Raw genomic sequence first — 24,950 nt, forward strand, 5'->3', positions numbered from 1 at the left:
TTCAAAGCTAAATATGCACACAAAGTTTCACTGGCTCAGCAGTACAAGGTTCTGCCTTACAAACCAGCGATCCATAAGGGTCAGGAAGGTGCCAAGTTCAGCCATTGTGAGTTCCCTGATTACAGGCAGGACAGTAATGGGGGCCGAGTTAGTTTATAGGCCAGCATTCCCCTTCTTGATTATTATCCAGCGATTCCTATTAGAAAGCCCCTCTGCATGTGTGGCTTGCCCGTGATAACCTCCTGCAGTCAAGTAGCGAGCTGGCACTCGCTGTGCAGCATCACATCAAGAAAGCACCAGCATAAATCGTCGCCCTCAGGAGCGAAGGGGAGAAGAGTCACGCAAGTTCCTCTTCAGTGTCTTATCAGGCCAGGCACCTCCTAAAGATACGTGGGAAAACTGGCAAACATGGCTCACAATCACATTCTCTTGTTGCTAATAAGTAGAAATTGTGATCTGAGCCTTTCTCCATTGGGGCAGCGAGTGATTGGTTCTCACTGCGGAAGAGGCATTTTCACTGCCTCTGGGAGTTTGTAATGCCAATTTACAGTACTCTGGCATCAAGTCGTGTTACAGACAGTGAGTTTGCAAGATGTGTCGTGGAGTGTTGAAGAGTCTTCATGCGCTACTACTATTACAACTTGTACTTACATAGCGCCTTTAACGTAGTAAAACGTCCTAAGGCACTTCACAGGAATGTGAGAAAATAAAGTTTGACACTGAGCCACATGAGGAGAAATTAGGGCAGGCTTGGTCAAAGAGGTGGGTTTTAAGGAGCATCTTAAAGGAGGAAAGTAGGTAGACAGACAGAGGTTTAGGCAGGGAATTCCAGAGCTCAGGGCCTTGGCAACAGAAGGCATGGCCACCAATGGTGGAGCGATTTATAATCAGGCATGCTCAAGAGGGCAGAATTAGAAGAGTGTAGTTTCAATCTGCCATTCATTTTGGATTTCTGATGTGCTTGTTTACATAAATTGTAGAAAATATTGCACCACTGTGCAGGACTGTTTCCCGCTGCTTATTGGTACTATTAAATACCCTTACAGATTTGTGGTCCATTGTAATAATTACCCAGACATGGAAGAGCAGCTTTAACTGTGCATTTTTGTCTATCTGCTCATCCACAGTCATTGGAAAGCCAACTTGACCAGTTAATTTGAAGGGCTGGTGACAATAGGAGACACTTATTTTGTGTGAGATCAGGCAAAAAAAGACCGGTTGCTATCCCCGGGGTGCAGCTTGCTTTGCACAAGCAAATCTGTTGTCACGAAGCAATATCATGGATTCACAACCACTCGTATCGCTGCTTTGTACTCTACCAATCACGGTCAGTCAAACAGGTTGGGGGAATTTAAAGGTCTATCGAGTGGAAGGAGGAAAATTACTCAGTGCAGCGGGTTAGGCTGTTCTTGCACAAGTCCTGTTGTCTGGTTATACAACAACTTGCATTTATATAGCATTTTTAAGGTAGTAAAACCTCCCCAGGCGTTCCATATGGGAACGATTGCACAGTGGTTTTGTCACTGGGCTAGTAATCCAGAGGCCTGGACTAATGTTCCGGAGATATGAGTTCAAATCCCACCAAGGCAGCTGTGGAATTTAAATTCAGTTAATTAAATAAATCTGGAATAAAAAGCTAATGTCAGTAATGGTGACCGTGAAACTATCGGATTGTCGTGAAAACCCATCTGGTTCACTGATGTCCTTTAGGGAAGGAAATCTGCCGTCCTTACCCGGTCTGGCCTATATGTGACTCCAGACCCACAGCAATGTGGTTGACTCTTAACTGACCTCTGAAATGGCCGAGCGAAACACTCAGTTGTACCAAAAAAGTACTGCGGCGGTTCAAGGCGGCGGCTCACCACCACCTTCTCAAGGGCAACTAGGAATGGGCAATAAATGCTGGCCTTGCCAGCGACGCTCACGTCCCATGAACGAATTAAAAAAACATATAACATTGATTGAGAACCAGGAGCAGGTCCCCATTCACCAAACCAAGCAGTGTGTAGTGTAGTTGTCTAAAAGATAGGTACCTGAGGTGAAAAAAGAATTTGCACAGTGCTCAACATTTTCATTCATTACCTTTTTTTTTCTAACCGTGGTTTCAGGCAATTGCCCATATCTTGCCATTCCGGCATGATAATCGTCATTCCTTGGATCCCATCTGGAACCAACATCACATTGAAAGAGTGGAGATAGTCATGAAAGAGACTGTCGATTCTAAAGGTAGGGAGAATGCAAGACGTTATGTTGGTGCTGAAGCTGGTGCTCAGCAAATGGACCTCCCACTTTGTCAGGTGGAATTCTCAATCTCGCCCCAAGCTCTTTTGGGAAGTTTTGAGGAATGAAACTCCTTCACTTACAAACAATAACTTCTCAACCTATTGCCTACTGAGTACATGTCCACGGCACAAAATTGACCATCATTTACTAATCTCATTCAGGGACCATGGGTTGCTGCTGTGTTAAATAGAGAAATTCACACTGGAGTGTGTCAGCAAAAAAAAAAAGACTTGCATTTATATAGCACCTTTCACGACCTGAGGACGTCCCAAAGCACTTTACAGCCGATGAAGTACTTTTCGAAGTGTAGTCACTGTTGTAATGTAGGAAACGCGGCAGCCAATTTGCGCACAGCAAGCTCCCACAAACAGCAATGTGGTAATGACCAGATCATCTGTTTTAGTGATGTTGATTGAGGGATAAATATTGACCCAGGGATTCTCCCCGGCTTTTCTTCGAAATAGTGCCATGGGATCTTTTACATTCACCTGAGAGAGCAGAAGGAGACTCGGTTTAACGTCTCATCCGAAAGACGGCACCTCCGACAGTGCAGCACTCCCTCAGCACTGCACTGGGAGTGTCAGCCTAGATTTTTGTGCTCAAGTCTCTGGAGTGGGACTTTGAACCCATGACCTTCTGACTCAGAGGCGAGGGTGCTGCCCACTGAGCCACAGCTGATAATGGAGCCATTTCTCCCACCTTTAAGGAATTGAAGTAGATTCATTACACGGGTGAAGTACAGATTTATGAGATAACCCCAAGGTTATACGACTAGTCAAAATAGTTTATTACTCAGACAGATACATAGGATGTGCTGGATCTATATTATGGGTTCATTTCAGACATACATGGGCCTATGGTAGCACACTCGCCTCTGAGTCAGAAGGTTGTGGGTTCCAATCTCACTCCCGGGACTTGAGCACATAAAGCTAGGCTGACACTCCAGTGCAGTGCTGAGGGAGTGCTGCACTTTCGGAAGTGCCGTCTTTCGGATGAGACGTTAAACCGAGGACCCGTCTGCTCTCTCAGGTGGACGTAAAAGATCCCGTGGCACTATTTCGAAGAAGAGCAGGGGAGTTATCCCCGGTGTCCTGGCCAATAATTATCCTTCAACCAACATCACTAAAACAGATTATCTGGTCATTATCACATTGCTGTTTGTGGGAGCTTGCTGTGCGCAAATTGGATGCCGCATCTCCCATATTACAACAGTGACTACACTTCAAAAGTACATCATTGACTGTAAATCGCTTTGGGACGTCCAGTGGTTGTGAAAGGCGCTATAGAAATGCAAGTCTTTCTTTATGGCTAAGTGAAGCTTGCATAAGCCACGGGAGTTAATTAATCATATTTGTACTTCTTTAATTGCTTCTAAATGATCTACAAACCTCCCATTAATATTCTTGATATCTTAATCACCAAAATGTCATGTTTGTCTTTTATAAACCCTGATTATTTGCAGGAAACACCCTTGGTTGTTAAAAAGTGATTCAACCAGCAGAAAATTCCTAGGTCCCCCTATAGTTTCTGGATAATTACACTATTAAAGGGAAATTAGATAATTGTCTGGGCAACTAAGTGCTCCTGGGGTGAATGTATGGATATTGGTGTAATTTTGTATCTGCAGTCAAGTACAGGAAGTTCCCTCACTGTTCCCTCTGACCTGGAAGTGTTTTTCTACGATTGACGGCTGAAATTAATTAACTAAAATGGATGATCGGGAAAGAGCATTTATTTTTTTATGCTCTTTTATAGTTTGTTACCAGTTGAAGTTAATAGTATATTACAGTGAATTGTTTCTGCTTATGAGACGTGCTGTCATGGTTATTTTTCAACATCACTTGAATTCTAATTTTAAAAGTGTAATTTAAAACTTCAATTCCCATAAACATCAATGCAGCCCTGTGGTTCACAATAAACCTTTTGTACATAGTTATGGATTAAAATAAAGAAGTAAATGCCATTATTGACATCTGCGTACCGAGGCACAGTGACAGGGCTGCCGAGTTGTCTAAAATATTTCCCTGTGATTTTAATGACACTAGACCAGAGTTTGGAAAGCGAGAGCACCACACTTTAGGAAGGATGTGAAGGCTTTGGCGAGGGTGCAGAAGGGATTTACTGGAATGGTTCCAGGGATGAGGGAATACAGTTACGTGGATAGACTGGACAAGCTGGGGTTGTTCTCCTTAGAGCAGAGAAGGCTAAGCAGAGATTTGATAGAGGTGTTTAGAACTATGAAGGGTTTAAATAGAGTAAATATAGAGAAACTGTTTCCAGTGGCTGAAGGGTCGATAACCAGAAGCCACAGATTTAAGGTGATTGGCAAAAGAGCCAGAGGCGACAGGAGGAAAAACATTTTTTATGCAACGAGTGGTTAGGATTTGGAATGCGCTGCCTGATAGGGCGGTGGATACAGATTCAATAATAGCCTTCAAAAGAGAATTGGATAAATACTTGAAGGAGAAAAAATTGCAGGGATATGGGGAAAGAGCGGGGGAGTGGGACCAACTGGATTGCTCTTCGAAATAGCCGGTGCAGACTCGATGGTCTGAATGGCCTCCTCCTGTGCTGTACTATTCTATGATTCTATGTTTCAATGGGCAATACATAAGAACAAAAGAAATAGGAGCTGGAGTCGGCCATTTGGCCCTTCGAGCCTGCCCCACCATTCAACAAAATCATGGCTGATCTTCTACCTCAACTCCACCTTCCCGCACTATCCCCATATCCCTTAATTCCCTTATTTCCCAAAAATTTATCGACCTCTATCTTGAATATACTCAACGACTGAGCATCCACAGCTCTCTGGGGTGGAGAATTCCAAAGATTCACCACCCTTTGAGTGAAGAAATTTCTCCTCATCTCAGTCCAAAATGGCCGACCCCTTATTCTGAGACTGTGACCCCATGTTCTAGATTCCCCAGCCAGGGGAAACATTTTCTCAGCATTAACCCCTTAAGTCAAGCCCCTTAAGAATTTTATATGTTTCAATTAGATCACCTCTCATTCTTCTAAACTCTAGAGAATATAGGCCTAGTCTACTCAATCTCTCCTCATAGGACAATCCCCTCATCCCAGGAATCAGCCTGGTGAACCTTCGTTGCACTCCCTCCAAGGCTCCATGTCTTTCCTTCGGTAAGAAGACCAGGACTGTGGTGTATGTAACCTGTTCCACCTTAAGAGAACTTAAGCCTGTTCCACCTTAAGAGATGTACTACTTTCTCTGGCTGCTGTATACGTAATACCGGTGGTGACCACACCGGAATATAAGCACTGTGTAGTAATATTGTATTCAGTATAGTCCCTACCTCCAACCAGTAAAGACCTGTCGAATTTACTCTTTTAGTCTGTGTAGTAATTATCACTATAACACACAGACTTAACAGTGGCGACGAGTCCGATTCTTACCCTGCAGCAGTTATTTCCACGGCGGCTTCGTCCACAGACAGGACGTCGAAGAGAGGTTTCCACCCTCATCACCCTACTGGAAGACACGTCGAGCGGCAGGCATCGAGAAACCGGAGTGCAGAAGACATCCTGACCTCGAAGCCTCCATCAGCGACTGTCAGCTTCTTCTTTCTACCTCGGTGGTGGGTAAGCCGGGCAGCGACGCGACAGAAAGTCAACCGCGTTGGCTGTACAGACGGGGCTGGGAAGACGGAGGAATAAGGGCGGTGAGATCGATCGCGACCGGAGATAAGGGCCGGGCCGCTTTCGAGCGAGAGGCGCAGCGCGGGGACATCGATCGCGACCGGAGATAAGGGCCGCATTCGGGCTAAAAGGCGCAGTGTCTGGGGAAACTGAAGGCGCGAGAGCCGCGGTGAAGCGGAGACAGCGTCGGGGGACGGTTGAAGACCGCCAAGCGCGGGAAAACCGCCATTTTGTGGGCAGAGGACGATGACAAGAGCGGGAAGCCGCCATCTTGGATAACATAAAAATACAATAAATTGCAACGATGCCTAAACATGGGAACATTAATACCTTTGATAGTGACATCGAAGATTGGGCCATGTATGTAGAACGCATACAAAATTATTGTAAGGCAAATAAAATTCCTGATGCAGATAAAGCACTAACATTATTAAATTTAATGGGTGCGAAGACATACGGGCAATTGAAACACCTTGTATCACCAGATGAACCGGCGGATAAGACGTTCGAGGAGATTGTTACTGTCCTGAAAAATCATCTAAACCCCACGCCGCTGATGCTAGCAGAACGATTTAAATTTTACGACAGAAGGCAGCTGCAGAATGAAAGCAATGCTGAATATTTGATGGAATTACGTAAGCTAGCAAAATATTGTCAGTTTGGAACGGGACTGACAGAGGCACTACGAGATAAATTTGTGTGTGGTTTATTTAAACAGGATACACAAAAGCGACTGCTCGAGGAGAATGAGCTGACGCTTGAGAAGGCGGTCACTATGGCAGCAGCACACGAAGCCGCAGCGAGAGGCACGGCAGTAATGCAGCTACGGTCACCGGAACTCGGTACAAACAAATTGGGTTTGAGTTCTGTCAAATGTTATCGTTGTGGAAAGACAATGCACGATCAGAACCAGTGTTGGTTTAAAAACCAAGAATGCAGAACGTGTGGCAGGCTTGGCCACATAGCTAAAGTATGCCGGTCAGGAAAGAAGACCAGCAACAAAAAGTCACCGCAAGGAAAATACGCAAAGGTACACAAGGTGACAAAGACCAGTTTGACCGAACAGAAGTCAGATTCAGACGCTAGCAGTAATGAACTGGGTAGCTTAAGAGTACACAACGTTGGTAAGGATGCAGATCTCCAGACAATTTGGGTCACTCTTCAGATAGCAGGAGTCCAAGTAAAAATGGAATTGGACACTGGATCGGCATTGACGGTCATGAATAAGAAAGATTACAGAAGGTTATTCCAACATATTCCCCTACAGGATACGGAGATTATATTGAAAACATACACGGGGCAAAGAGTGTACCCCATCGGAAAAATAGAGGTAGAAGTGGTCCACAAGGGCGAAGAAAGCCAAGTAATGGACTTATATGTGCTACCTGAAGGAGGTCCACCACTACTAGGACGGGAGTGGATTAGGAAAATGAATATGGACTGGCACTCCTTGAAGGCACTAACGGTAGATTCCGGGGAAACAGATGTCAAACCTAAACGATTGTCCAGAATATTGGATGATGCTAAAGAGGTGTTCCAGCAGGGACTGGGAACACTGAGAGGAATTACGGCAAACATCAAGATTGATGAACATGCACAACCAAAATTTTTTAAAGCCAGACCGGTACCCTATGCAATACGACCTACTGTTGAAGCGGAACTGGAAGCACTAGAACGTTCAGGTGTACTGTCTAAGGTAGATTGGAGTGAGTGGGCTACGCCCATTGTTCCCGTTATGAAACGTCCTGCGAGCAACAAGCCAGGAGATCCAGGGAAGGTTCGCATCTGTGGAGATTTCAAAATCACCGTTAATCTGGTGCTTCACACGGTGCAGTATCCGCTTCCACGGATTGAGGATATTTTCGCTTCATTGTCTGGCGGGAAACACTTCACCAAGATAGACCTGGCGCAGGCGTACTTGCAGATGGAGGTTGAGGAAGAGTCACGCCAATACCTCACGATCAACACGCATCGAGGGTTGTACCGGTACAATAGGCTGGTTTTTGGAGTGGCATTGGCATCGGCTCCAGCAATTTGGCAGAGGGCCATGGAGCAGGTATTACAGGGAATTCCAGGCACACAATGTTACCTGGACGATATTCTGATCACAGGTGATGGTGAGGAACAACATCTCGCAAAGTTGGAACTGGTGCTCAACAGACTGAAAGAGTATGGACTTCGAGTTAATCGGCAGAAATGTGAGTTCTTCCAGAAGCGGATCTCGTACTGTGGCCATGTCATTGACCGGGAGGGGCTTCATAAGTCTCCTGACAAGATTGAGGCAGTTGTAAAGGCTCCCGCTCTGGAGAATGTCTCTCAGTTGAGGTCGTTTCTAGGATTAATTAACTATTACCATAAATTTCTGCCAAATCTATCCACGGTACTGCACCCGTTAAACGCTCTTTTACAGAAAGGGGTACCATGGGAATGGGGCGAAAACTGTAAGAAGGCATTTCGCAAAAGCAAAGAATTGATCACCTCAGAGGAAGTGTTGGCTCACTTCAACCCGACACTGCCTATTCGGTTGGCTTGTGATGCTTCTCCATATGGTATTGGGGCAGTACTCTCACACAAGTTGCCAAATGGCACGGAAAGGCCAGTCGCGTTTGCATCCAGATCATTGACCTCCGCTGAGCGCAACTATGCGCAGATCGATAGGGAGGCTCTTAGCCTTGTATGGGGAGTGAAGAAGTTTAATCATTACCTGCAGGGCCAAAAATTCACACTTCTGACAGACCATCAACCGTTGGTATCCATTTTTAACCCTAAGAAGGGTGCTTCAGTGATGACAGCGCAGCGTCTCCAGAGATGGTCTCTTTTCCTAGGGGCACATCAATATCAAATAGAATTCAAAGGTACGAAACAGCATGGCAATGCTGATGGGCTGTCGCGCCTGCCACTACCTGAAGAAGAAGACACGATGAAAGTTGACCCTGTTGAGTTATTTCATTCGACCATCATCGAGTGTTTACCAGTCACCAATGCAAGTATTGAAAGAGAAACCAGGAACGACCCGACACTGTCCAGAGTCTACGAGGTGACAGTGAAAGGATGGCCAACACGGGGTGATCCTCTGTTACCGGCATTTTCGGCAAGGCGAGACCAGCTGTCCGTCTGCCATGGTACCTTGATGTACGGGACAAGAGTGATTATTCCTCCCAAGTTAAGGGAAAGAGTTTTAAACGAACTGCATGAAGGTCATCTGGGGGGAGTTAAAATGAAAAGTCTTGCTAGGGCTTATGTATGGTGGCCGGGTATTGACCAACAGATTGAGGAGTTAACTAAAAGCTGCGCTGGGTGCCAAAAAGTGCAAAATGCACCTCCGATAGCACCGCTACACCCATGGGAACGGCCTTCAGCCCCATGGCAACGCATACACATTGACTTTGCTGGTCCATTCATGGACTCCATGTTCCTAATCGCGGTGGACGCACATTCCAAATGGCCAGAAGTCATCAAGATGAATACCACTACTTCAGAAAAGACAATTGCGGTGTTAAGAACAATATTCACAAGGAACGGATTGCCAGAACAGATCTGTTCGGACAACGGACCACAGTTTGTATCGGAAGAATTCCGACAATTCTTAAAGAAGAATGGAGTAAAACATTATACCTCTGCCCCATATCATCCGGCGACAAACGGGTTGGCTGAAAGATTTGTCCAGACATTCAAAAAGGCAATTAAGGCCATGAACGATGATCAGATTCCGCTGCAACACAAGGTTGACAAGTTCCTGATGTCATATCGAAACGCCGATCATGCAGTGACTAACCAAAGTCCTGCCATGATGTTTTATAACAGGAGGTTGCGGTCCAAGTTGGACTTGTTAAAACCAAATGCGCGGAGGGAAGTGGAAAACAAACAGTTTCGGCATATTAACAACAAGACCACTCGAACTTTCGACGTAGGACAACCAGTGTTGGCAAGGGGCTATGGAAACGAAAAATGGCAGTCCGGAACAATTCGGGCCAGACAAGGACCTCTGATGTACACAGTAGATATTGGTCATAATGTGATAAGGCGTCATGCGGATCAACTGGTAGAGTCGAGAGCAAGGGCCGAACCCATGGTTGTGACAGACAACTGTGGAAGACGTTAATGAACCTGAAGCATCTACCTCGGCAGGGAATGTACTTGATGATGATGACACCCAATACATTGGAAACCAAATAGAGGAGGCACCTCAACAACAAGAATCAGAGACTACTGAGAGGTGTTATCCAAGCCGCATCAGAAAGCCTCCTGAGAGACTGAACCTTTGAACTGTTATACCTGAAGTTATATATGTATATATGTTATTATGTTATGTTAAATGGGGATATGACTGTTAAGCTAAAAAGGGAGGATTGTGGTGTATGTAACCTGTTCCACCTTAAGAGAACTTAAGCCTGTTCCACCTTAAGAGATGTACTACTTTCTCTGGCTGCTGTATACGTAATACCGGTGGTGACCACACCGGTATATAAGCACTGTGTAGTAATATTGTATTCAGTATAGTCCCTACCTCCAACCAGTAAAGACCTGTCGAATTTACTCTTGTAGTCTGTGTAGTAATTATCACTATAACACACAGACTTAACAAGGACTGTACACAGTATTCCAGGTGTGGCCTCACCAATGCCCGGTATAATTGTAGTAAGACATCTTTACTCTTATACTCTAATCCCTTTCCAACAAAATCTAACATACCATTTGCTTTCCAAATTGCTTGTTAACTTTCTGTGATTCTTGTGCAAGGACACCCAGGTTCCTCTGAATGCAAACCTTTCCCAGTCTCTCAACATTCAACAAATATTCTACTTTTTTTGTTTTTCCTACCAAAGTGGATAACTTCACACTTCTCCACATTGTATTCCATTCGCCAGTTCTTGCCCACTCAGTCAACCTGTCTGTATCTCTCTGCAGCCTCTTTGCGTCCTCCTCACAGCTTACTGTCCCACCTAACTTTGCATCATCAGCAAACTTGGATACATTACACTCAGTCCCTTCATCTAAGTCATTAATATAGATTGTAAATAGCTGAGGCTCAAGCACTGATCCTTGTGGTACCCCGCTAGTTACAGCATGCCAACCCAAAAAAGTCCTGTTTATTCCTATTCTCTGTTTTCTGTCCATTAACCTATCCTCAATCCATGCTAATATATTACCCCCAATCCCATGAGTCCTAATTTTGTGTAATAACCCCTTGTGTGGCACCTTGTCGAATGCTTTTTGAAAATCCAAATACACCACATCCACTGGGTCCCCCTTATCCATCCTACTAGTTACATCTTCAAAAAACTCTAACAGATTTGTCAAACACGATTTCCCTTTCATTAAAATACTCCACACAAGGACCAAAGTAAACTAAGTGAACCCTGAAAGGATGTACTTAGCAGGATAAATTAAGCACAGGTATATAATCCGCTGTTTGAGAGGTGGCGCACTATTTCGTAATATACCAACTTTGCTTTTGAAATATAATTTATTTGATTCATGCTGCTAAGTATTTGCCCTGAGGGATTGCCTTGCTGTGGTTATAATATTCAGTGACACGTTTTCTTCCTAAACCTCCTGGGCTTACACAGGGGTTGTGCAAGCAAATATTTGAACACCGTCAGCAGACTTGCAGCTGCATTTTCAGTGTTGCAGCGACCACATTGTGTTCAAATGGGTGTGAGACACATCAAAGTTTGATCATGACTGGTTAGCAAAGCATATGGGATCTTGGGCTTCATAAATAGAGGGATTGAGTACAAAAGTAGAGAAGTTATGCTGAACCTTTATAAAGCGCTGGTTAGGCCACAACTGGAGTATTGCATCCAGTTCTGGTCACCACACTTTAGGAAGGATGTGAAGGCCCTTGAGAGGGTGCAGAGGAGATTTACCAGAATGGTTCCGGGGATGGGGAATCTTAGCTACAAGGACAGGTTGGAGAAGCTGGATTTGTTTTCATTAGCGCAAAGGAGGTTGAGGGGTGATTTGATAGAGGTGTACAAGATTATGCCGGGTTTGGATAGGCTAGACGGGGAAAGGCTGTTCCCACTAGTTGATGGTACAAGGACGAGGGGACACAGATTTAAGGTTTTGGGCAAGAGATACAGGGAGGATGTGAGGAAAAGCCTTTTTACGCAGCGAGTGGTGAGGACCTGGAACTCGCTGCCGACGGAAGTGGTGGAAGCGGAGACACTCAATGTTTTCAAGGGGAGACTGGATAGGCACTTGAGGGAAATAAACTTGCAGGGCTACGGGGATAGAGCGGGGGAATGGGACTGACTGGATCACTCTACAGAGAGCCGGCATGGACTCGATGGGCCGAATGGCCTCCTTCTGTGCCGTTATGACTCCATGACATCAGATATGTGTAATCAAGCTCCAGACTCTTTCCGAGGATTAACTTTATTTCACAACAAAGTCATTCTGCATTTAAGATGTGAAATGAAGGAAATCGGTGATATAAAGCAATTGTTACACCACACCCTCTACTTTGGAGGAGCAAAGGTCCCAAACTGCAGCCTGATGTGGTAAAATAACCTCTTCCACCCTGGGAAACGATTTCTTTTCTCTTTCCTTGTCAGTCTTTACCTGTGGTGGGGTACATCTGATGTGAATTATAACTAACTAACTGGGAGGGAGCTTATTGTGTCAAAACATAAAGGGAATTTGAAGATAGTCGTGGAATAAACTTGCATAACTTGTATGGAACCTTGGTTAGACCACACTTGAAGCACTGTGCACCGTTCTAGTCTCCATATTACAAACATAGAAACATAGAAGATAGGAGCAGGAGTAGGCCATTTGGCCCCTCGAGCCTGCTCCGCCATTCAATGCGATCATGGCTGATCATCCAAATTCAGTGCCCTGTCCCTGCCTTCTCCCCATATCCCTTGATACCCTTAGCCTTAAGAAATATATATCTATAGAATAAAGAGGCACTGGAGAAGGTGCAAAAAAGCTTTACAAGGATGATACCAGAACTGAGAGGTTATAATGATCAGGAAAGCTTGAACAGGCTGGGACTCCTTTCTCTGGAAATGAGAAGCCTGAGGGGTGACCGAGGAGAGATCTTTAAAATTATGAAGGGGTTGGATAGCGTAGACGTAGAGAAAATGTTTCCGCTTGTGGGGGAATCCAAAACTAAGGGTCATAAATATAAGATCCAATAGGGATTTCAGGAGAAACTTCCTTACTTGGAAGAACGGTTGCCAACCAAGGATATTAAAGGATATGGATGGAGTTAGGCTACAGATCAAACATGATCTCACTGAATGATGGAACAGGCTTGAGGGGCTGAATGGCCTACTCCTGTTGCTATGTTCCACAATCCTATGTTACCCAGAGAGTGGTTAGAATGTGGAACTCGCTACCACATGGAGTAGTTGAGGCGAATAGCAGAGATGCATTTCTGTGAAAGCTAGATAAGTACATGAGGGATAAAGGAATAGAAGGTTATGCTGGTTCTCATCTTGTCTCATCTTGAATACCTCTTAATGTCTCTTCACTTCCCTTTTGTTCTTTCATCCCCTCCCCCATTTCCCAGCCCCCAAACTGGCCTTTTAATCTGTTTCATTTCCTGCCTTTTTTTTCTCCGTTCTGAAGAAGGGTTTCGACCTGAAACGTTGACTCTATTTCTCTCTCCACGGATGTTGCCTGGCCTGCTGAGTTTTTCCAGTGTCTTCTGTTGTTATTTAGAAGGTTATGCTGATTGGGTAAGGTGAAGTAGGGTGGGAGGAGGCTCGTGTGGAGCATAAACACCAGTGCAGACCAGTTGGGCCAAGTGACCTGTTTCTGTGCTGTAATTTCTGTGTAATTCTATGTGCTAAGCCACCTTGAGTCCCATGTTAGCAGTCTCTAACTGGCTGGCAATAGATTGAGGATGCTCAAGGCCACGGACATGCCCCAGGCATCCACCCAAATGCCAGGATGCATAGCATGGGAGATGTTGAAGAACAAGACTCATTCAGAGTAAAAGAATTGAAAGTTGAGGTCTGCTAGATAATGAAGTAGGAAACCTATGTGGCGTCACAAGGGTTAAACTAGAAATTGGTTTCCCAGAAACCAAGTGGATGTGAGTGAAATTACCGGCACACTGAACAATGAAGAGGTTTGTGCTTAAAGGAATCCCTTTCGTTGTCATTTAAGGCAAGGTTACCAGTCTTGGCCTGTCCTTAAAATTAACTATTTAATGTACAAACTCTTCATAATTCAACCAATTCATCTTATGACTTCAATATGGATGAGGAAATCTAAACCTGAATGAACCAAGAGCAACCTATTGCAGATGCTGGAAATCAGAAAATCCCAGCCTCGGTGTAGAAGACAGACAAGTTAACACTTTGGTTATCCAGAACGGGGAGATATAACCAATGGGCAACATTTAAAAAGGAACAGAACAAGGGGGTGAGAATCCTGGGAAGTCTCTCTCAGATTCCCCCTTCTACAACAACAACTTGTATTTATATAGCGCCTTTAACGTAGTAAAATTTCCCAAGGCACTTCACATCAGTATTATAAGACAAAAAATTTGACACTGAGCTACATAAGGATAAATTAGGGCAGGTGACCAAAAGCTTGGTCAAAGAGGCAGGTTTTAAGGAGCGTCTTAAAGGAGGAAAGAGAGGTAGAGAGACGGAGAGGTTACTAACTAACATGGACTAAATGAAATAAGTATTATTAGCTATAGGTTCAAGCTTGCATTATGTAACTGTTACACGATGTACGATGATTCTTGAATAATCTTGCTTTTAAAGTAGTGTAGTAGGCCCTGGGTAGACCCGATTAGATTTAAAATGGAAGAAAGCAAGGCACTGGGCCTTGCTTGGACAAATTAAAGATAGTCAGTAGCATCCCCGTCACTCAAACAGGGGGAGGGCGGGAGGGAAAAAACACACACCCAGGAAAAGGAATAGAATTACCTGTAAAGTGCTTAAGTGGTAGATCGAAGACGGCTACCAGGCAGAAGTGAACCGGTTGAGAAACGCGGAGGCATAATGAGAGAAATTAAAGAAATATATGCGAGACACAGAGTGTGCGCAAACGGCTAAAGGGGTGGGGGATGGGTAGGTGGAAAGGGACGCAGGAAAAACTGGCAAGGCTGAGTTGGTCCAGGAACCAGGTAAAAGAGAAAAGCAGGTCGACAACAATAATGCAGACCCCCGCCACCGCCGCACCCTCTCCCCACCATCACGGGGTTCCTACGCAAGGCCCTCATCACAAGTACCAACCCCCCAACCCCCATCCCCGGAAACTCTGGCACATCCATCCCACATTGCAGGACTTCTTACCCGAGAGCTACAGTTAGGGCCTGAAGGTGTTAAAGTCACTATTAAGGCCAGAGGGCTGCAAAGTGCCGAGTATAATGATGATGTGCGGTTCCTTCAGCTTTCGTTGAGCTTCATTGGAACAGTGTAGAAGGCCAAAGGACAGCGAGGCAGAAACTGGACCTTGTGCCCATTTTATTGACCTAAAATGAGCATAACGAGGCCCAATTTTGAGGATTAACGTCCTGCGCCCCAAGCACGCCTAATCATCGTCCAACCAGAAATTGGGTCAGGCCCTTTTTCAGGCGTCCCTGGCGGCTGCCTAAAACTGATGATAGGCCCCTCATTTACATATTTAAGGGACTGATGCACTATCAATTGCTACAAAAGACTGGAGATTGAGTAAGTAATAAACAGGCTTTTATTACCAAAGAACAGAGCATGCCTCTTGTGGTTGCCTGGTATCCAAAAGGGCCGGAGGCTTCTGAGCAGCGACCTTTATACCCAGCCATGAGGGTGGAGCCAGGGGCGGAGTCAGCTGAGGCATGCACAGACAAGTACAACAATATGCAAGAGTGAACAACAGTACTAACAGTGAACAACAATACTAACAACAGTGGTTTACCACAGGGACCCAACGCCTGTTTTGGGAAATTCTCTAGAACCAGGCGAGAGAGCAGGACGCAGCACTGACACAGTCATCAGTGTAACGGGGGGAAAAAGGGTCAGGTGAGGAGACCCGAGTAGTGCTGGAGCAAAGAGTGTTCAACATATCCCACGAAAAGACAACCATAGCTTGGGTCCTTGTGGCTTCCAACAGCAACGCCTTTTTCCTGGAGGAAGTGAGGGGAGTTAAAGGAAACGCTGTTCAGTGCGTGAACAGGTTCAGCCAGGTGGAGGAGGAGGGTGGTGGTGGATGGGGAGGAAGCAGAGGATGTGCAGGTCATCCTGGGGAGGGAAGCCGAGAAGGGCTGTACGTCCATCGTGAAAAGGAGACGGTTAGGGCCAGAATCTGGGTTTTGTTAAAGTGGCAGAGGGCATCAGTCGAGTCACGGATGTGGGTGGGTTGGGACTGTTGGCAGGGTAGCGGGACCTTTGATGGAGGAAACGCCTTCAAAAGGTGGATGAGACCAGCCAGATGAATTGCAGTGGCCCCTTCCAGTCAGTTATGTTCCTGCTTTATCTTCTGTGTTGATCTGGTGACTGGAGCAAGAAAGAATTGCATTTCTCTCGCGCCTTTCACAACCACCAGACGTCCCAAGGCGCTTTACAGTCAATGAAGTACTTTTGAAGTAGGGTCACTGCTGTAATGAAACGCTTGCGCACAGCAAGCTCCCACAAACGGCAATGTGATAATGACCAGATAATCTGTTTTTTCTAGTTATGTTGGTTGAGGGATAAATATTGGCCAGGACACCAGGGGGAGAACTCCCCTGCTCTTCTTCGAAATAGTGCCATGGGATCTTTTACGTCCACCTGAGAGGGCAGACGGGGCCTGGGTTTAATGTCTCATTAGCAAGACGGCACCTCCGACAGTCGCGAGTCAGCCTAGATTTTTGTGCAGTTTGCCGTCAGAGGTCACTGAACTACAAAGCTTGAGGTCGCAGTTATCCAGCAGCGACTGTGCATTCCAGCACCGATCAAAATCCCTGCAAACCAAGAGTGGGATCTCTCAACCTCTCTGTAAAGAAAAAGAAAGACTTGCATTTATATAGCGCCTTTCACGACCACTGGATGTCTCAAAGCGCTTTACAGCCAATGAAGAACTTTTTGAAGTGTAGTCACAGTTGTAATGTGGGAAACGCGGCAGCCAATTTGCGCACAGCAAGCTCCCACAAACGGCAATGTGATAATGACCAGATAATCTGTTTTTTTTAATGATGTTGGTTGAGTGATAAATATTGGCCCAGGACACCGGGGAGAACTCCCCTGCTCTTCTTCGAAATAGAACCATGGGATCTTTTACGTCCACCTGGGAGAGCAGATGGGGCCTCGGTTTAATGTCTCATCCGAAAGACGGCACCTCTGACAGTGCAGCACTCCCTCAGCACTGCACTGGGAGTGTCAGCCTAGCTTTATGTGCTCAAATCCCTGGAGTGGGACTTCAACCCACAACCTCTCTGTAGCAGTTACCTGAGATTTTGTTTGCGAAAAACCCAGTGCTGGCAGCTTTTTTTTTGGAAATAAAATTACAGCAGTTTTTTTAACACTGTGTAGTATTTAGGTCTTTCAGTGAGTCAGGATATCATTGAGAAACCTTCTGGGTCCCCAGAGTTCCAGGTTTTCAGAATGTACTAAAATAAAAATTACTGGTTGTGCCCTTGAAATCTAATGTAGGATAATCGTGCTTCCCATTAAAACAGCCATTCAGGAACCACATTGTGTTCTGCCTTTTTTATTTTAGGGGACACATTGTAATGTTCATAGTTCAGCCTGGCTAGCTCTGTCAGTGCTGAGTCAGGCTCTCTGCGTTTAATCACCAGGCACTGGTGGATCCGCAGTATTGATTAATTTAATTAATCTTTCATGCTTTGACCGTGGCATCACGGAAGGAGCCCAGACTGCTGACTTGAATTGGCAAAACACAACTGCAGGAGGCACAGCATCAGCAGTCAACTTGTGGAGCGAGTGCTATTTCATTCACCTGTAGGGTTTGCTGTCGTTGAGTGCGATGTATGGGCCGCCTCTGTTGACGCGTTCTTCCCAGAGTGCCACTTGAATTCTGTCCTTGACCACGCAACCAGTCTTGACGGTTTAAAAAAAAAAATGCTTTTTCCCCCGCCCCCAAGTTAGAAATCGCCTGTTCCAAGTCTAGCTGACCTCTTTTTCTTTCCCAAAGCGTGTTAGTAGATGGACTAGTGATACATCAGTGCTGCCTCCAAATGTCGGAACTTCATGAAACTGGGGCAGTAGATACACTTTTTTTTTAAATTGGTTCCTGGGATGTGGGCGTCGCTGGCAAGGCCAGCATTTATTTCCCATCCCTAATTGCCCTTGAGAAGGTGGTGGTGAGCTGCCTTCTTGAACTGCTGCAGTCCGTGTGGTGAAGGTACCTGTGGAATTCTCTACCACAGAAGGCAGTTGAGGCCAATACATTAAATATATTCAAGAAGGAGTTGGATATATTTCTTAAGGTTAAAGGGATCAAGGGATAGGGGGAAAAAGCAGGGACAGGGTACTGAATTTGGATGATCAGCCATGATCTCATTGAATGGCGGAGCAGGCTCGAGGGGCCGAATGGCCTACTCCTGCTCCTATCTTCTATGTTACTCCCACAGCGCTGTTAGGGAGGAAGTTCCAGGATTTTGACCCAGCGACAATGAAGGATCGGCCGATATATTTCCAAGTCAGGATGGTGTGTGACTTGGAGGGGAACTTGGAGGTGGTGGTGTTCCCATGCGCCTGCTGTCCTGTCCTTCTAAGTGGTAGAGGTCGCGGGTTTGGGAGGTGCTGTCGAAGGTGCTGCTGTGTGTGTGCAGGGTATTCGATTTCTCTCTTTCAATCCTGTGGTTAACTCCCTCTATTTTTATCCTGCTTCCTCTCTTGGCCGCTCACCAAGTGTGACTGAGAAGGTGAGCAGGTGGTCAGTCTGCTCCCAGCCAGGCCCCTGGCAGTGCTGCTGTAAGCCAGCTATTCAGAGGCCTGCAACAGAGGCACAAGGACATGTTGCCCTCTGCTTTTTAAACCATTCCCCCCGCCACCCCCCCCCCCCCCCCACCCATCTCTCCCCAAAGTGACATGGGTGAGGTCAGGCCTTCAGGGATGGGCTGTGGGTCTCGCCACTGCTGAAGCACTGTGTGCACTGGCTCGATAGCTCCCTCTGGCATCACCTCACCTGCAGTCAGTTTTTACTTCCTGCTACTTTAGGGATTAACTTGAAACTGATCCAAAACTGGCCACTTGTTCCATGGGACAGTTGACCCATGTTACTCTCTGTGTGCGGGGCTCGGAACCTCACTGGGTGAGAGAGGGCAGCTTACTTAGCACAGGTCAGTGATGGAGCCTGGGATCTTCCTGCTCTGTGTCTGGGGCTCAGTACCACACTCGGTGAGAGAGGGCAGCTCACTCAGCACAGGTTAGGTATGGTGTCTGGGATCTTCCTGCAAGATAAGGGAGTAAAGGGTTATGAGGAGCGGGCGGGGAAGTGGCTTTGAGCCCAAGGTCAGCCATGATCTTATTGAATGGCGGAGCAGGCTCGAGGGGCCAAGTGGCCTATTCCTGCTCCTATTTCTTATGTTCTTATGTTACGAAGGTCTTTGTTTCCATTGAACAGAAGAACGAGACCAGAGCTGTACGATCTGTTTGGGCGTTTTAGTTATTCTTAACGATAAATTGAAACAATTTTTCACCGAGTGTTGCAATGTGGTTGAATGCGATTTGCAGTGTGCCGGAATCGTGCATTGTTTAAACTGGATCACTTTTGACAGAATGTACCTGGGGACGTTTTTTCTTCTTGGCATTTTGACAAAGATTTCTGAAATTAATGCTCGGAGGTGATCCATGGGTGTGTGTGAAAGCTTTCAGTCGGTGGTGCCGCTGCATTCGGTAAAGAATACACGAGTTCGGTTTGACGTGCATTGTATACCTCGTTCTTGTAGGCCTAGCTTGTGATTCAGTGGAGCAGGCCCTAATGTCATGTCCCAGGGTCATTGGCTCCTCTGGTTTTCACTTTATTAATAGCATATTTGCTCGGATATAAGTGGGGCCATTTATATCATTGGGTTTTCTGGTAGTGCTGGCCCCAATTGGGCAAGGGGGTGGGGTGTATTATCATAGAAACATAGAAGATAGGAGCAGGAGTAGGCCATTCGGCCCATTGAGCCCGCTCCGCCATTTAATGAGATCATGGCTGATCATCCAAACTCAATACCCTGTCCCTGCTTTCTCCCCATATCCCTTGATCCCTTTAGCCTCAAGAAATATATCTAACTCCTTCTTGAATATATTTAATGAATTGGCCTCAACTGCCCTGTGTGGTAGAGAATTCCACAGGTTCACCACTCTCTGGGTGAAGAAATTCCTCCTCATCTCTGTCCTAAATGGCTTACCCCTTATCCTTAGACTGTGACCCCTGGTTCTGGTCTCCCCCGCCATCGGGAACATCCTTCCTGCATCCAGTCTGTCTAGTCCTGTTAGAATTTTATAAGTTTCAATGAGATCCCCTCTCATTTACCTAGAGAGCATGAGCTAAGCCTGTTTCTCACTGTGCACCTTTCTGTGCGATTCATGAACAGAGAACAATTACACTTTTCAAGCAATTGCCTCATTCAGGTTTCGCAAATATGTTGAATGTACCTGTTGCTGTCATTTTATGTGTTCAGTGACGGGGATGTGCTGAAGTTGTTTAGCCCTCATTTAAAACGGGTCTCAATTTGGAGGTTCCGTTGGACGTAGAAGTCTTAAAGTGGAGTGCCCAATCTTTTTGGCTTAGAATCGTAGAATGGTTACAACACGGAAGGAGGCCATTCGGCCCGTCGAGCCTGTGCCGGCTTTCTGCAAGAGCACTTCAGCTAGTCCCACTCCCCCGCCCTTTCCCCGTAGCCCTGCAAATTTTTTTCCTTCAGCCACTCATCTAACTCCCTTTTGAAATACGCAATTGAGTCTGCCTCCACCACCCTTTCAGGCCGTGCATTCCAGATCATAACCACTCGCTGCGTAAAAAAGTTTTTTCTTATGTCGCCTTTGGTTCTTTTGCCAATCACCTTAAATCTGTGTCCTTTGGTTCTCAACCCTTCTACCAATAGGCACAGTTTCTCTATCTACTCTGTCCAGATCCCTCATGATTTTAAACATCTCTAACAAATCTTCTCTGTTCTAAGGAGAACAACCCCAGCTTCTCCAGTCTATCCACGTAACTGAAGTCCCTCATCCCTGGAATCATTCTCACAAATCTTTTCTGCACCCTCTCTAAGGCCTTCATATCCTTCCTAAAGTGTGGTGCCCAGAATTGGACATAATACTCCAGTGAAGCCGAACCAGTGTTTTATAAAGGTTCATCATAACTCCATTGCTTTTGTACTCTATACCTCTGTTCATGAAGCCCAGGATCCCGTAAGCCTTTTTAACCGCTTTCTCAACCTGCCCTGCCACCTTCAACGATTTGTGCACATATACCCCCAGGTGTCTCTGTTCATGCACCCCTTTTAGGATTGTACCCTTTAGTTTATATTTCCTCCCCTCATTCTTTCTACCAAAATGTATCACTTCACACTTTTCTGCATTAAATTTCATCTGCCACGTGTCCGCCCATTTCACCAGCCTGTCTGTCTTCCTGAAGTCTATCACTCTCCTCCTCACTGTTCACTATACTTCCAAGTTTTGTGTCATCTGCAAATTTTGAAACTGTGCCCTGTGCACCCACATCCAAGTCATTAATATATATCAAGAAAAGTAGTGGTCCTGGTACCGACCCCTGGGGAACACCACTGTATACCTTCCTCCAGTCCGAAAAACAACCGTTCACCACTACTCTCTGTTTCCTGTCACTTAGCCAATTTCTTATCCATGCTGCCACTGTCTCCTTTATTCCATGGGCTTCAACTTTGCTGGCAAGCCTATATTGTGGCACTTTGTCAAATGCCTTTTGGAAACCCATGTACACCACGTCATTGCCCTCATCAACCCTCACTGTCACCTCATCAAAAAACTCATCGGCTCAGGAGAATTCAAGCCAGCCAGCTGGTTTCTGCTCCTCCTCTGCCATCACCATTTTTTACCACCTCACACATGCTCTGTGAATTGTTTGGTGCTGCCTCTTGCAACTCCATGATGGGAGCCCCTTGGATTAGCTATATCTGCCATTGCTGGAGTGATGCTGGGTGCTGTGAGGCACTGGGGAAAAGGCAGGCAATGGCCTCTGAGTCTCATCGTGGGCATCTACAGGATCAGAAGAGCATATGTTAAGAGGCTGGCAAGATATTGTGTGTGATCCAATTCTTACCTTTTGCACATCCACGATTTCCTTCGCTCCACCATTGGCGGCCGTGCCTTCAGCTGCCTAGCCCCTAAGCTCTGGAATTCCCTCCCTAAATCTTTCCGCCTCTCTCTCCTCCTTTAAGACACATTTTAAAGCCATCACCTGTCCCAATATCTACTTGTGTGGCTGGGTGTCAAATTTTGTTTGATAATGCTCCTGTGAAGCACCTTGGGATGTTTTACTATGTTAAAGGTGCTATATAAATGCAAGCTGCTGTTCTTTTTGTTATCTTCTTCTTAGGCAGTCCCTCAGAACCGAGGATGACTTGCTTCCACATTAAAAATGAGTTCGCAGGTGACTGATGAGTCCAATGCGGGACCTACAGTCCCTGTCACAGGTGGGGCAGATGGTGGTTGAAGGGGCGAGTGGGTGGGTTGGGTTGACTTGCGCTCCTTGCGCTTGGTTTCCGCTTGCTCCCAGCGAAGAGACTTGAGGTGTTTGGTGCCTTCCCGGATGCTCCTCCTCCACTTTGTGCGGTCTTGGGCCAGGGATTCCCAGGTGTCGATGGGGATGTTGCACTTTTTCAAGGCGGCTTTGAGGGTGTCCTTGAAACGTTTCCTCTGCCCACCTGGGGCTCTCGCCGTGCCGGAGCTCCGAGTAGAGCGCTTGTTTTGGGAGTCTCGTGTCGGGCATGCGGACAATGTGACCCGTCCATCGGAGCTGATTGAGCGTGGCCAAAGCTTCGATGCTGGGGATGTTGGCCTGAGCAAGAACACTTGTTATAATTTTGTGGTGTAAAGCAGTCTTGGTGTCGATGAAAGAGTAGTAGGAGAAAAAAGAGTAATCAAAGGATGGTATTAGCTCTGAGATTAGAGAATGCCTCTAACCTCCTCTTCCATCCCTCTCGGGCCCCAGAATTTGGAGGGCTCTGTCCTCATAGGGAATCAATGTCTGATAGTTGTTAGTTTGACCATCAGTCTACACTTGTTGCCACCCTATGTGCTGCCCTATTCCTGTAAGCAGATACAAAACATACCTGTGTTGTAATTTAGAAGAGCAGAGACTGTTGCACCCAAGTGTATAAAATTATGAGGGGCCTGGATAGAGTGGATAGGAAGGACCTATTTCCCTTAGCAGGGAGGCCAATAACCAGGGGACAGAGATTTAAAAGTAATGGGTAGAAGGATTAGAGGGGAGTTGAGAACTTTTTCCACCCAGAGGGTGGTGGGGGTCTGGAACTCACTGCCTGAAAGGGTGGTAGAGGCAGAAACCCTCATCGCATTTAAAAAGTACTTGGATGTGCACTTGAAGTGCCGTAACCTATAGGGCTACGGACCAAGAGCCGGAAAGTGGGATCAGGCTGGAGAGCTCTTTTTCGGCCGGCACAGACACGATGGGCCGAATGGCCTCCTTCTGTGCCGTAAACTTCTATGCTGCTATGAAGTGCCCAGCCGGCAAGCTATCTGGTGTGAGTCCGTGCAGCATGCAAGTATCTTGTCGTTGGCCATGTGATTGACGGTCCTAACTTTCAGGATTTCTTTGTGACATTAGAGGTACATTTCTGTGGCAGCAACATGTGCCTCGCAGCAACATGGGCTTGCATGAGCCTCTTGTCAATGTTGCTGTGCATGCAGCCTCGGCGAAGCAGTGCCCAGGTTAGAATGAGCTTGAATTGTATTTCATCGTAAAGGCATATAGTGAAAGCAGGCAAACTTCGAGTAGTCGGACTTGGCAGTCTTCATGCATCCAGAAAAGTTCTTCACTTGCTCACTTGACCTCTGGATGTAGGGACTGCATTGACTCGCTCCGAGACTTCCACCCAGGTATTTCTAACCTGGCTACTGATTGAAGAGTAATCCTCAGTTTCCGAAGGAGACAACCCTCCTTCGCAACACCTCCCTGGAGAAGCGCCTTCAGAGTTGCACCCTCAAAAGAAGCAGTCCCGCTCCTCTCGCTCCTTTGCTGCCCCTACTCGAGTGCTGTTAGGAAGAGGTGAAATTGGAAAATGTGAAGCTTGCCTTTCATTGTACACATTAGCATTTTAAAAGCTGCTGACTTGCTGGATGCCCTGCCCTTGGAGCCCAGTGCACTTCCTGCGCATCCGGCAATCTGCAAAGGCGTTGTATAGAAAGTGAGGGAGTTCTCCCAGGTGTCCTGGCCAATATTTATCCCTCAATCAACATAACAAAAACAGATTATCTGGTCATTATCACATTGCTGTTTGTGGGAGCTTGCTGTGCGCAAATTGGCTGCCGCGTTTCCCACATTACAACAGTGACTTCACTTCAAAAAATACTTCATTGGCTGTAAAGCGCTTTGAGACATCCGGTGGTCGTGAAAGGCGCTATATAAATGCAAGTCTTTCTTTAAATGATTTAGATAATTGCGGTTATCTGTATACAACATTTGTACACAATGCATAGTCCCACCAACACAATCGCAGGACCCCATGATCAGCCCCAGGATATCTGGGCCACTGCCACAGGTCCTCTTTGAAGGGGATAAATTATTTGAGATGCTAAGGTTTTGATGGTAAAGTATCCAGAGCTGATGTGGCACCAGTTCATTTCCTGTTACGTATTTGGATGAGCCGTCGATCAATTGAATTTTAGATTGTTTGTAAATTGTGTAAGTCATCCTGCAACCTCATTAGAATAAGGAAACTGCCTTTAAATCTGAGGGAATCCTGGAAATAAATGTTATGCCTTGGTCGGCTTGTTTCTTTGTATTGAATTAAATGCTGTAACCCTACCCTCATGTAATTCAGACAGTGATTGTATTCTCTGAGGAATAGGATTGCTCACGTCCTTTTCGAGAATTACTTCATCTGAAGTTCGGTAAGAAGAATTCAGACA

General features: G+C 46.0%; 1 protein-coding gene across 1 annotated transcript in view; it reads left to right on the forward strand.

Moving 5' to 3' along the window:
- The window catches only part of h6pd (hexose-6-phosphate dehydrogenase (glucose 1-dehydrogenase)), a 94,240-nt gene that overhangs the window by 23,163 nt on the left and 46,127 nt on the right, over positions 1-24,950 (forward strand). The window contains exon 3 of the mRNA XM_085967358.1: positions 2,109-2,226. Within this exon, the coding sequence (XP_085823484.1) occupies positions 2,109-2,226 (118 nt within the window). The remainder of the gene's footprint in view (positions 1-2,108; positions 2,227-24,950) is intronic.

Source organism: Somniosus microcephalus, chromosome 25 (assembly GCF_052327205.1).
Source record: "Somniosus microcephalus isolate GS21.2 chromosome 25, FLI_Smic_1.0, whole genome shotgun sequence".
In the NCBI taxonomy this organism is placed as follows: Eukaryota; Metazoa; Chordata; class Chondrichthyes; order Squaliformes; family Somniosidae; genus Somniosus; species Somniosus microcephalus.